Here is a 12,575-nt window from a genome sequence, read left to right as displayed (position 1 = left end):
TTTTTTTTTTTTTTTTTTTTTCCAGCTTCATTTTTGTTGTGCTGATTGGCATCACAACACTTAGTAGAGTGTATGGAAGGATGCTGGGGTGTGTGTGTGCTGATCAGATACTTGGATTTCTTTACAATTTAAACTTCAGCCAAATCCATTCTTTACATCCGCCCCCGCTGCGTTTCTAAGTATAAAATTATTTGGAGATCTATAATTCAAATTCCCCACACAAGGGGTCTAAGGATGTACCACAAGAAAAGGGAGTTGGAATGTGTATGTAGAACATCAGTTCTGCTACCCTAGGCAGTTGCTCACAGTGGTAAAGTGAAAATGATATTTTCCTTACCTCATAGGGATATTACAGATTTAAAGTGCTTTGAAGAGTAAGCTCTTTAGAAACGCTAATGGCCTTGTTAGTGTTTGATTTAATCTCATCAGTCAGAATGGGCAAAGGACAAGAAAGATAAGACAGTTGTTGTCTTAGCAGGGACAGAATACTGGACACAACTTAAGGAAAGATCCTAATTTGATCTCACTTTCCAGTCTCCAGTCAGCCAGCCCCTGGGCTGGATGGTATGGCAGAGGGGCATGGGTGGAGGAGAGCTGCTCACTATCCACTTGGCACATAGGAAGTAGGGAAGGGAAGAGCCGGAGAGGGAGAAGTATCCTCCAGGATAGACCCCACCTCCTAACACAGTTCATCTGTGGTACTCCTGTAATCTAACCTTCCCAAAGCCTGCCTGTGGTTTCAGTGAGGCTTTGGGGGGCCATTTGCATATAAACCGTAATAGTTGCCATCCCTTCTCAGTCATTACAGGAAAGTTTGGTAACTACGTATACTATAGCAATTTTTTATAAAAGGTCAGATAAAACTGGCAGCTGGAGATGGACCTCAGATGGAAACTCTTATGCTTTAACTTCATACTTGAAGAGGGGAAATGTGTTGTGTATGTTCAAGTCACATTTCAAGTCTATGTTTCAAGTCACTTCAGCATGAACATTCCTTTGTAGCTTAGTCTCAGAGAGCAGGGTCTGGAAATTATGAATTGGTTAACCATTTTGTTGGTGTCACTATTGCAGATTGATTTGTTTTTATAATCTATTCCAGGGGTGAGCCAAAAACCTGGTATGGAGTCCCGGGGTATGCTGCCGAGCAGCTAGAAAATGTTATGAAGGAACTGGCTCCAGAGCTCTTCGTGTCCCAACCTGATCTCCTGCATCAGCTTGTGACCATCATGAACCCCAATACCCTGATGACTCACGAAGTGCCTGTATGTCCTGGATTAGTCTTCCTGTGTCTCTGACTTAATTCACCACTTTTCTTTTTCCTCATAGTTCTCTTTTCATTGACTTGGTTATGTATTTTTTGTTGTATAACTTAATAGCAGAAACAGCTATTTTGTGCAGTTTGGTACCACTTAGCATTAACCTAATGGGACTAGATTCTCAGACACCATAAAAATAATCTTTTCGTTAATGTATGGGGGGCTGGAGTTACTTCCTCTATTTTTTTTAAAATTATGAGTTCCTAGTTTATCTTTTGTCGCTTATACATAGATTACTGAACAGCTTCTCTTTGCAAATAATAACCAGTCGGTTTTTTTCAGTATACAAATCAGTGGTTTTAGTATATTCACTGGTTGTATAACCATCACCATGAATGGTTTCAGAACTGTAGTTATTATTTACAGCTTTAAACCCCCGCCCCCCAAACAAACAAAAGGCCTGGCTGTAGGTCAGGCTGACCTCAAGCTCACAGCTATCCTATCCTGCTGCCTTAGCCTCTTGAGTACTAAGGTCATACCATCACAGCCAGCCAGTAGCTTTAATCTTTTGATCAATGAAACATAAACTTTAAAAATAATTGTCAGTATAGATTAGTCTACTATGAAAGTGGATAGATTCTATTAAACTCTGGTATCAGAATCCTTTGTACTCTGTCTTTATATTAAAAAATAATTTTATTTTACTCAGTGGGAAAAATTTTATTGAATCTGTATGATCTTAAATTTGAATCGTGACCCAAAATAACATGATAGATAGAACCTCGTCTTATTAATGCTTCTCCACTAAGAAAAGTTTTGATTGATTGATTGATTGATTGGTATCGGGGATCTAACTCGGTACCTTGTTCTTGAAAGGCAGAAGGTGGAACCAAAAACGTTTTTTTTAAGTGAAAATTTACTTGGCAGTCTTGAGCTTGGATTTCCTGGCTTCCGGTCTGGACTGAAAAGAGACATTAAAGTTGCTTTCATACAAAGAGACTCCTATACCTGCTCCCTTTCGGAAAATATTCTGAAGGTATTTGGGGAAGCCAGACTGAGATGTGAAGTCCATCCTCCTTAGCTAAATCAAATGTAAACAACAGAGTAAAAGTGTTCATGTGAATTTTTGATCATGCAATGTCTAAATTACATGATTTGGGGTTCACAGGCTTGCCATTGAGGGCAGACAGAAGGGACTTACTTTGAGGGATCATTAGTGGTGCTTTGAAAATAATGATCAATAAGTACCAAAGGTCTGTCGTCTCTTCATTGTTAGCATTTTTCTCGTTTTGATTGGTCTTTCCCATTTTCCAAGAGTAGCTTGTTCTGTGTGAGACTTAGCTGTGGGTGAACTGTGTCGGGCTAGATTTCAGGGCTGTGCAAGTTTGAGTCAACTCCTCATGCATTTAGGGATTCAGAATGTAAGGGAAAAGGTAATGTTTATGATGATGTGGACAGGTGGTATGGTTTGACTGTTAACTCTGTTGAGAATCAGAAAAGGCTCCTACATGAGATGCCACCTGCAGGAGGAATTGGAGCATCTGCTTATTGTGGAATATGTTTGGCAGTGAGCAGGGGAAGGAAGAAGTAATCTAGGTAGAAGGCTTCCTGATAAGTTGTTTTGAAATGTTGGACCTTGTTTTACTGTGCACACGGCTGGCCCTGGCATTTCTGATTCCACTGGTCTGAGGTGGGGCTTGATGGTTTGCATTTCTAACAAGTACCCAGTTAGTGTTGATCTACTTGATCTAGGCACTGCATCAGACAATCACCAGTCTAGAATTACAGAGGTTTTAAAAGGTGTCTAATATTATATAACAAACAGTAAGTTGTGTGCCTAGAGAAATGCAAGTGCTTTTGGTGTGAGGTGGGTCAGAAGAGGGGAATGATGGCCGGTAAATATGAGGTCCAGTGCAGCAAGAGCTCTGTGTATTTTGAGATTCTTGAAAGAGAGCAGAATTTCTGAAGTTGTGTTAAGAGATCCTATTTGGCGATAATAATACTGCACTAGGACTATGGTGGAAATGCAAGGTATACGTGTGGCTGGCTGTTTGTTATCATTGGAATCTCTAAAAGGTTTGCCGTCACTGCATTAAGATATTTTCAATTCTAGCTGTGTTTAGAAAAATATGTCTTGATCGTGGGTGTGGCCACATTTTAAAAATTTAGTTTATTAGTGTGTGTTCGCAGTACATAATGTTCACATGTCTTGTGTTGAGTTGGTACATGTACGTAACACATCCCAATTCCAAATAAATGATAGATAATAGGGAGTTAGAGATGATGGGGAGGGGTGAGAGATGGCCACATTTTTATAATACAAGGAATGTTTCTTGTTCAAATACTGCTTAACTCTATCTTCTGACAAAAATTAGGTAGTACTCTACCACAGTAAGTTTTTAACTTTTTAAAGTTTTTTTTCTTTCTTTTTGAGACAGGATCTTGCTATATCGTTCAGGCTGACCTTGACCTCACTGTGTAGCCAGGCTAGCCTGAAACTTAACAGCAATCCTGCCTAAGAGACCTCCCTAGTTCTGGGATTATAATTATGTCCATCATGCCCAACTTTTCCTGTTAACTTTTTATTGAAACAAGGTCTTGCTCTATAGTTCAGGTTGGCCTTAAACTCATTATGTAGCCTCTGTTAGTCTTGAACTCATGGGGATCCTCCTGCCTCTTCCTCCCAAGGGCTGAGATTACAGGTGTGTGCATGCCTCCACACCCAGCTGTCTTGTTGGGTTTTACCCTTTTTTCTGGTACCGGGTATTGAACTTGGGACCTGATGCAAAATTTTGAGGCAGGCAGTGGAACCACTGAGCTAAATCCCCAGCCCTTCTTGTTAACTTTTAATTGGAAGAAAACTGTACTTGTAAAATTTTGGGTAGAAACATCTAATAGTCTATGTCCAAATTATCTTTGGTGAGAATGTCACTACCTAAGAACATTAAAAATCTTTAATATCTCTGTCTTTAGGTTTATCGAACAAATCAGTGTGCTGGGGAGTTTGTGATTACATTTCCAAGAGCCTACCACAGTGGTTTTAACCAAGGTTTTAATTTTGCTGAGGCTGTGAACTTCTGCACTGTCGATTGGGTATGTAATTATGAATGAGTGAGCTTTTTCAGATGTTATTTTTCCTGTGGAAATGGTATGTAGTACTTTACAGATTGTCCTGTGTACCCATTGTTGCTCAGTGTGCCACTCTGCAAATTGGTTTTCCAGTCCATAGTGAGGTGAGGTAAGGCACTGGTGCCACATTGTTAATCAAGGATGTGCTACCAAGAACAGTGCTTAGTTAGCTGAGGTAAGGTTCTTTTTTAAGATTTTTCTCTCCTCCTCCACTTCCTCTTTTTTTTGGTGCTGGAGAATGAATCTAGGGCCTTGTGCTTGCAGCTCAAATCCTTTAACACTAAAGTACATCCCAAGCCCAACATTTTTCTTTTTCGTTATGGTGGTGTGGTAGTTTTTGTTTTTGCTTTTGTTTGGGATAGGGTTTCATTAGGTTGCCCAGGTTCGCTCAGAGTTCCTAAGCCTAAGGAATGAATTGTCCTGTCCCAGCCTCCTGAGTAGCCTGGCGTGTAGCAGGACTTCTTTTTTTTTAATGGTCTCATTCAGGCTGGCCTTGAACTCACAGTGACCTTCCTACCTCAGCCCTCCCAAGAGGACTTTCTTGAAGAAAAGAGCCTCTTGATTTACATTCTGACTGAAGCTCATTACAAACTTCTAGCAAATAATGCCATTCTGGAATTTTGTACACACTGGCTTAAATTATCCATAATGGCAATTCCACTATGCTTTTGGTTTCAGTTAAAATTGAATATTTATTAATGCTTTTCATTTACCTAAAAAAAAAGTCTGGATGAGGTATGTGTGGAATTAAATCTAATGAGTTGTAATTTTGTTGCAGTGCTTTTCTGATAGTATTAGTTGTGTCTAAACTTACTGTCCATTATGAAGTTGACTGAAAATAACAGTTCAGCAGTATTTCAAGATAAGTGTAAATTTAGATTCCAGTTGTATTCCATATTATGCGTATTAATTCATCACTAATACATTAAATTTTTTCTTTAATTAAGACATCTAATATGACAAATATTTGGGATACCAAAATAAATATGGCCCAGGACCTAGTCTAGGAAGGTTAGAGTCTGGCTTTACTTATTTATTTTTATTTCCAGTACTGGGAATTGAGCTCAGGACCTCTTGGTTACAAGGCAGGCGCAGTGCCCCTGAGCTAAGTCCCCCAACTCCTGGTTTAAGTTTTGATAGGTTGGTTGTGTTTTGACCCAGAATGTGACAATTGATAATCTGATAGTACAAATGAGAAGTCTTTGGAAGTAGAACAAAGATGGATGGCATGTTTTTCCTTCTGTCCTTGATGCAGCTGCCATTAGGCCGACAGTGTGTGGAACATTATCGCTTGCTTCATCGCTATTGCGTGTTTTCCCACGATGAGATGATTTGCAAGATGGCTTCCAAGGCTGACATCCTAGATGTTGTAGTGGCTTCCACTGTTCAGAAGGACATGGCCATTATGATTGAGGATGAGAAAGCTTTAAGGGAAGTTGTCCGTAAATTGGTAAGTTTCATGGAAATCTAATTGATGTCCCTAGGCTTGGATGTAGCTCAGCAGCGTTGCACCTGCCTAGCACTGGGCCTGAGTTTGGTTCCTGGTACCGAAATAAAAGTGCTAATTGATGTCACTAGATCTAACTTAATTTTCTCATACACTTTAATACCGCTTTAAGAAATCTTTCTTTAGTATTTAATAAGGCCATTCTGATGGGTGCACTGTAATATTGCATTGCCGTTTTTATTTGCATTGACTTTTAATCATGTACTTGTTTGTCACCTGTATCTTCTCCTCACTGAAGCTTCCCCCCCTTCTTTATCAGTTGAATTGGTGTGTACGAATGTTTATATATTCTGGATACTAGTCCTTTATAAGAAAAGTTTTCTTAAAAAAAAAGAAAGAAAGAAAGAAAAAGAAAAGTTTTCTGCTAATATTTTGCCCAGTCTAGTTTGTCTTGGTTCTCCTAGCATGTCTTTCACAGAGAGCTTTTCTTTTTTTCTCTTGTGGTCTTCACCATGAGCTACATCTCGGATACCACCACCTTTTAAGCATTTTTTTTAACGTGCTTTTGCTAAGTCACTGAACTACTCATACTGGGCTCAGCTTTGCAGTCCTCCTGCTTCAGTCTCCCAATCCCTATCGCTGACATCACAGGAATATGCCACCATGCTTAGCAGCTTTTTCGTTTTTATCAAGTCCATTGTATTGGTATTTTTTCCTTGTGTGGGTTTGGGTCCTACTTAAGATGACCTTGTCTAACCCAACGCCAGGGTCAAAAAGGTTTTTCCATTGTAGTCATGTGGGAATCTCATGTTTGAAATCTTAGTCCTGACCTATTTTAAGTAATTTTTGTCTGTGCAAGATATGGTTGAAAATTATTTGATTTTTGCATATGTATTTCCAGTTGTCAGGACCTTTTTTTTCTTTTTTGAGACAGGGTCTCACTATGTAGTTGAGACTGACCTGGAACTCACTGTGCAGCCCAGGCTGTTCTCGGAACTCACAGTGATCCTCCTGCCTCAGCCTCCCAAGTTCTGGGATTACAGATGTGCGCCATCATGCCTGGCTTTGGTGTTTTGAGGCAGGGTCTTACTTTTTAGTTCAGGGTAGTGTTGAATTTAATATGTAGCCTAGGTTGGCCTTGAACTCACAGCAGTCCTTCTGCCTTAGCCTCCTGAATACTGGGAGCATGCCCAGCCCATTCTGTTAACCATTGTTTTTATCATCACAACTTTATAAGAAGTCTTGAAATTTAAATAGTGTGAGTCTTCCAACTTAATTTTATTTAAAAAATTATTTTGAGGGCTGGGGATTTAGCAGTGGTTCCACTGCCTGCCTTACCAAGCCCAAGGGCCCAAGTTCGAGCCCCCCAATCAAAAAAAAAAAAATATATATATATATATATGTATATATTGTGTGTCTTTTAAAAAATTCCTTTCTTTTTCCATGTTGTAGAGTTTTTTATTGATTTCTATCAAAATAAAAAAATTGGGAATACACTAAACCTATGATAGTTTGGGGATAAGGGATAATTTGTTTTTAACAATGAGGAATCTTTGGTCCATGAACGTGGAATAATTATGTGTTTTTGTTGTTGTTTGTAGTATTAAATGTTTCATTTTAAATGACACGTTAAAACCCCCCCCCCCCAACTCTGGACCTCGTGCTTTTGAGGCAAGTGTAGCACCACTGAGCTCAATCCCTGGCCCTGGCTTCTTACTGTTTATTGTTAATATGAAGAAATACAATCGATAGAATGACTTTTGTGTATTCTCCTTGAATCCTGCAAACTCACTTTTTATTTCTAATAGATTTTTATTGGACTCTTATTAACCTTTTCTTTTTTGGTACCGGGGATCAAACTCAGGACCTTGTGGTTGTGTGGTAGGAGGCGGCACCACTGAGCTAAATCCCCGGCCCTTAATACAGTCACATTGATTTTTTTTTTTTTTTAATGTACCTCTTTTGGTAGAGTACTGGAATGTTGGCTGTGTGGAGCCTGTTCCATTGTGGATCAAGAACAAGATACCCACACTTCCTCTGATGGGTTATACTGGGGAGAGCAATTAAGTGATGTACCAAAGTCTTAAATCAGTGATGGTAGCTAAAATAAATACAAATGTTAGCTAATTTTTGTAACCTTGAAAAGTAATATTTTTTTCAGATACAAATTTGTAAGTTAAATTTGTAAGTTGTGAACTATAGAATTCATTTTCAACTAAAATCCTTAGCACTGGTCTTTAATCTCATTTTAAACAAAAAGTTCCACTGTCTCCATCCCACAAAAACCTTTTTAATGATCTGTTCCAGATTAAAACAAAAATTCCATTAGCATTTTCCTTATTCATCTTTGTTGGTCCATGAAATTGTTAAACTTGAAATGATCAAAAGATTAAAATAAAATGAAAGCACTTATGGTTCATAATTAGGACAGGCTTCCTCAAAGTTGGATATGATCCAGTTGCAGATAAGGAGAAAAGGTAATAGAAGTTTGGGCTTTGAGTGACAAAAGATATATCTCAGAAGGTTCTTGAGAAATCAGATGGTGCAAACTAGTTGAAATGTACTGGGTAAAGAGCCCTTATTTTTCTTGATGGTCTTTCACTTAGGAAGTGCTTTATTAAATGACTTCAGTGTATCCGGTAACACAGTTTTTCTACCTTACTCAGATGATAACTGAGAAGATAATTTTTTTGTAAAAGGGTAAAGACCACCCTGAGCAATTGTTGAATGATTCTCTTTCCCACTTGCCCTGTCTTCTCTTATTTTAATTCTTTTTGTAGATTCTCCAGTAATAGCACTCTGAAGCCTTGTGTAATAATTCCTTAGAAGTAGAAAGCGCATATATTTCCTGTATTCATTCATTTGCTCTCATTTTTAAGCAAGTCTGTTTTTGTTTGTTTGTTTTTGTTTTTGTTTTCCTTTTCATACTGGGGATCAAACTTGGGACCTTGTGCTTATGAGGCAGGCAGCCTCACCACTGAGCTAAATCCCCGGCCCAGTCTGTAACCAAGTCTGGACAAGGCCGATTTGGAGTAGGTTAGACAGTTTATCTCAGAAGTGTTGTAGTGCTGGTGATTACTTTTCACACTGATCAAAATGGCCATACTCAACACACCTTGTCCAACAATGGATCCTCCTTAGATAGGTGAGGTAAATTAACATGCGGTTATTTGCTAGGTCATTGTTACTTTGTATCTCACACATTTTTTTTAATCATGCATTTGTATTTGGTAACGCTTTTATTTTTGAGGAGTGGATTTTAAACTCAGCTACTGCATGTTTATCTTGGAGGCTGGTAGATTATATTATCCTCTGGAAGTCTCTGAAGCACATTTTAATTCTAGGGAGTGATTGACTCGGAAAGAATGGATTTTGAGCTGTTGCCGGATGATGAGCGGCAGTGTATAAAATGCAAAACTACATGCTTCATGTCTGCCATCTCCTGTTCCTGTAAACCTGGCCTGCTTGTCTGCCTGCATCATGTAAAAGAACTGTGTTCCTGCCCTCCTTATAAATACAAACTTCAGTAAGTAGGAAGAATATCTTTTTCTATGGACAGTATCTCAGTGACATCCCTCTTCCAGGGCTGAGATGTTAAGTAAAAGACATCTCAGAGCCGTCTGGTGGTGTCTCTCCAGGTATAGATACACTCTGGATGACCTCTACCCTATGATGAATGCTTTGAAGCTTCGAGCAGAATCTTACAATGAGTGGGCCTTGAATGTGAATGAAGCTTTGGAGGCAAAGATCAACAAGAAGAAAAGTACGTGTTACAAGAGTATTGCTTTCTGAACAGCAAATTTGAGCTGATTGTCATGCAGCCAGCCTAGTTACCCCAGAACAGATGATTTCATCCTTGGTTATCTTCTTGGACAGGAGGAGGTTTCCAGAGCACTGGCCGAGAATTTAAAACCACCAGTGGATGAGGCAGACTAACTTTTATACGTCCCTTTCTCAGCATTTTACGTTTCATATGAACCATAGAAATACTTTATATATAATTTTTTTTTAATCTTGCAAAAACACAGCATGCCTGGGCTGGGGATTTAGCTCAGTGGTTGTGCTGCCTGCCTTGTAAGCACAAGGACCCGAATTCGATCCCCAGTACCAAAAAACCCCTCCCAAAATCAGCATGCCTTTAAAATTAGGAATCTCTGAATTGGTGGTTTATTATTTCTTAGTTTTAGACAAAGTTAAGATCCACAGCACTTCTCCGTGACATGAAAGTCACTGTTGCCCTTCCTGTCACTTTCAGAGTGTTTCACTTGCTATAGTCCAGCAGGTAACCCTTTCCTTTCATTTATAAAAGGGAGCAATGTCCCTGTCATTGAGCACCATTTACTTGCCAACTGCAGATACATTGAGGGAGGAAGAATTGGGCTAAGCCCCAGTAAGATCTCTATTTTATTGGATTTTATAGATTGCTTCCTATTTTCTGTGTATTATCTTCAGTCCATCAAGTCTTAATGTTTCCATATTGAAAACCAGCCCTGGGCTTGTTTTTGAAGACAGGGTCTCGCTCTATAGTTCAGGCTGACCTGAACTTACCATGTAGCCCAGGCTGTGCTCCAACTCTTGGCAATCCTCCTGCCTCAGCCTCCCAAGCACTAAGATTACAGGCATGTTCCACCATGCTCGGCTGGTTTAAAAACTTGTTTTTAAAACTTGTCTAAAACTTGTTATAAAACTTTGTTTTAAAAACTTCTCACCCATCCATTCCCTCCCCAGAAATCAGTTGAACAAATTTATTAGTGATTTAAATATTGCCTGATTTTTGTTATGTGTATAGATAGGAACTTGAAATATCGCGCTGTCACTTTCATAACAGTCAACATAATGATCCCAGAAAAGTGACTTTTTTTTCTTTATTCCTAGGCCTTATTAACTTCAAGACTTTAATTGAAGAATCTGAAATGAAGAAATTCCCAGACAATGATCTTTTACGTCACCTTCGCTTAGTCACACAGGATGCAGAGAAGTGTGCCTCTGTTGCACAGCAGTTGCTTAATGGCAAAAGACAGACTAGGTGTGTACTTCTGACTGAGAGTGGGCCCTTTGGCAGCTAAACTTGGAAACCTTTTGTGGTTGGATTTTGTTTCTGTCCTGGATTCCTGTGATACTGCACCCTGTGAGTAGTGAACATGTATGATATTGTAGCTTCTTTGTGTCCTTCTTTTACAGATACCGATCTGGTGGGGGAAAATCCCAAAATCAGTTGACGGTGAATGAACTCCGACAGTTTGTGACACAGTTGTATGCTCTTCCTTGTGTCCTCAGTCAAACACCATTGCTGAAGGTAACCAGAGCAAGATGTGTGGGAGTACTTTGATGGTCCTATATTTTGTAAATGAACTCTATTGACATTATTAAATACTCGTCTTTAGTTGCTAATTACTTTCCAGAAGTTTTTTAAATATTGGGTGATGAGTGTATAGAGTTTGTCCTCTGTTGGCCTTTTATAAAGTTGGAAACTTTTCCTTTATTATATAGTCTCTTGTGAATTAGCTATAATTTGGCCTATGTATTACCTTTTTTTATTTGCTTGATTTCATTTAGGATCTCTTGAATCGTGTGGAAGATTTCCAGCAGCATAGCCAGAAACTACTCTCTGAGGAAATGCCTAGTGCTGCTGAGCTGCAGGACTTGCTAGATATCAGCTTTGAATTTGATGTTGAACTTCCACAGCTTGCTGAGATGCGGACCCGTCTGGAGCAGGCCCGTTGGCTAGAAGAGGTGCAGCAAGCTTGCCTGGACCCCAGCTCCCTTACTTTAGATGATATGAGACGTCTCATAGACCTTGGGGTAGGGCTCGCCCCATACTCAGCAGTGGAGAAAGCCATGGCCCGGCTGCAGGAACTGCTTACAGTGTCCGAGCACTGGGATGACAAAGCCAAGAGTCTTCTCAAGGCCAGGTACAAAAGCAGACTGGGGGCATCTGTCTCTTGGAGTAGTCAGACAAGTGTTCTGTGTTTGTTAAAGCATAGAGCATAGTGATTTAGAAGCATCCAGTCACCACAGCTGTGCCTATGGAGTGCATGTAAGAACAGCTGAGACATTTGGGCCTTCTTTGGAACATGGGTAAAGAACATTCATTTTTTTCTGCTTTTACTGACTGTGAAATGAATGATTCAAATGGCCATGCCTTTTCTAGAGATAATGGTTTAATGAAATTTCCCTAGACCCCAGGGATACTGATTATCTTCAGGAGAAGGTTTACAAATACATGGAACTATTTAAAACTACACTTAATAAGGAAGATCCCAAGAATTCTTACAGAGTAATGTCTTGAGAGTTACCATGTACAGTTCTGTAATCTGATAATGCAGATTTTCAGCAGAAACAGAACTAAATCTTTGTGCTCTTGCCTAGCAAATCAGAATACTTTATCTCTTTGAGAGGTTGGGTTCAGGCTAGCCATCTGAGGGAGAGGGGAGAATGAAACCCTTTCTTTTCTTTTTTGGTCTGGGGATCGAAGTCAGGATCTTGTGCTTGCAAGGTAGGTGTGGCGCAGCTGAGCTACATCCCCAGCCAGACAGAACCCTTTCTTAATCTTGCTTTCTGATGACAGATCTTAATTGGTCCAGATGACAACATAAAGCATAAAATACTGGAATATATAGATGTTCATTTGTAATCTGAAAATAGTGGTCCTTGAACAGACCAGTTGCAGAAATTTTGGGCATTGTTCTTTTGAGTGCACTAATTCCCTTAAAAATTTTTTTAGTGAAACTATATATATATAT

At 39.4% G+C, this 12,575-nt stretch overlaps 1 protein-coding gene and 1 pseudogene across 2 annotated transcripts in view; one reads left to right on the top strand and one right to left on the bottom strand.

Moving 5' to 3' along the window:
• Positions 1 to 6,502, bottom strand: part of LOC104876842 — a 9,956-nt pseudogene extending 3,454 nt beyond the window's left edge.
• Kdm5b (lysine demethylase 5B) overlaps positions 1 to 12,575 on the top strand; it is a 69,242-nt gene that overhangs the window by 47,176 nt on the left and 9,491 nt on the right. For both annotated transcript variants that reach the window (XM_010645072.3, XM_010645073.3), the window contains exons 12-19: positions 1,100 to 1,262; positions 4,230 to 4,349; positions 5,641 to 5,835; positions 9,177 to 9,358; positions 9,471 to 9,595; positions 10,708 to 10,858; positions 11,014 to 11,128; positions 11,389 to 11,744. In XM_010645072.3, the coding sequence (XP_010643374.1) occupies positions 1,100 to 1,262; positions 4,230 to 4,349; positions 5,641 to 5,835; positions 9,177 to 9,358; positions 9,471 to 9,595; positions 10,708 to 10,858; positions 11,014 to 11,128; positions 11,389 to 11,744 (1,407 nt within the window). The remainder of the gene's footprint in view (positions 1 to 1,099; positions 1,263 to 4,229; positions 4,350 to 5,640; positions 5,836 to 9,176; positions 9,359 to 9,470; positions 9,596 to 10,707; positions 10,859 to 11,013; positions 11,129 to 11,388; positions 11,745 to 12,575) is intronic.

This window comes from Fukomys damarensis, unplaced genomic scaffold (genome assembly GCF_012274545.1).
Source record: "Fukomys damarensis isolate Sample0158 unplaced genomic scaffold, DMR_v1.0_HiC HiC_scaffold_11, whole genome shotgun sequence".
NCBI classification, from domain to species: domain Eukaryota; kingdom Metazoa; phylum Chordata; class Mammalia; order Rodentia; family Bathyergidae; genus Fukomys; species Fukomys damarensis.
The sequence above is the reverse complement of the archived record's forward strand: the minus strand, read 5'-3'. Positions and strand labels throughout refer to the sequence as shown.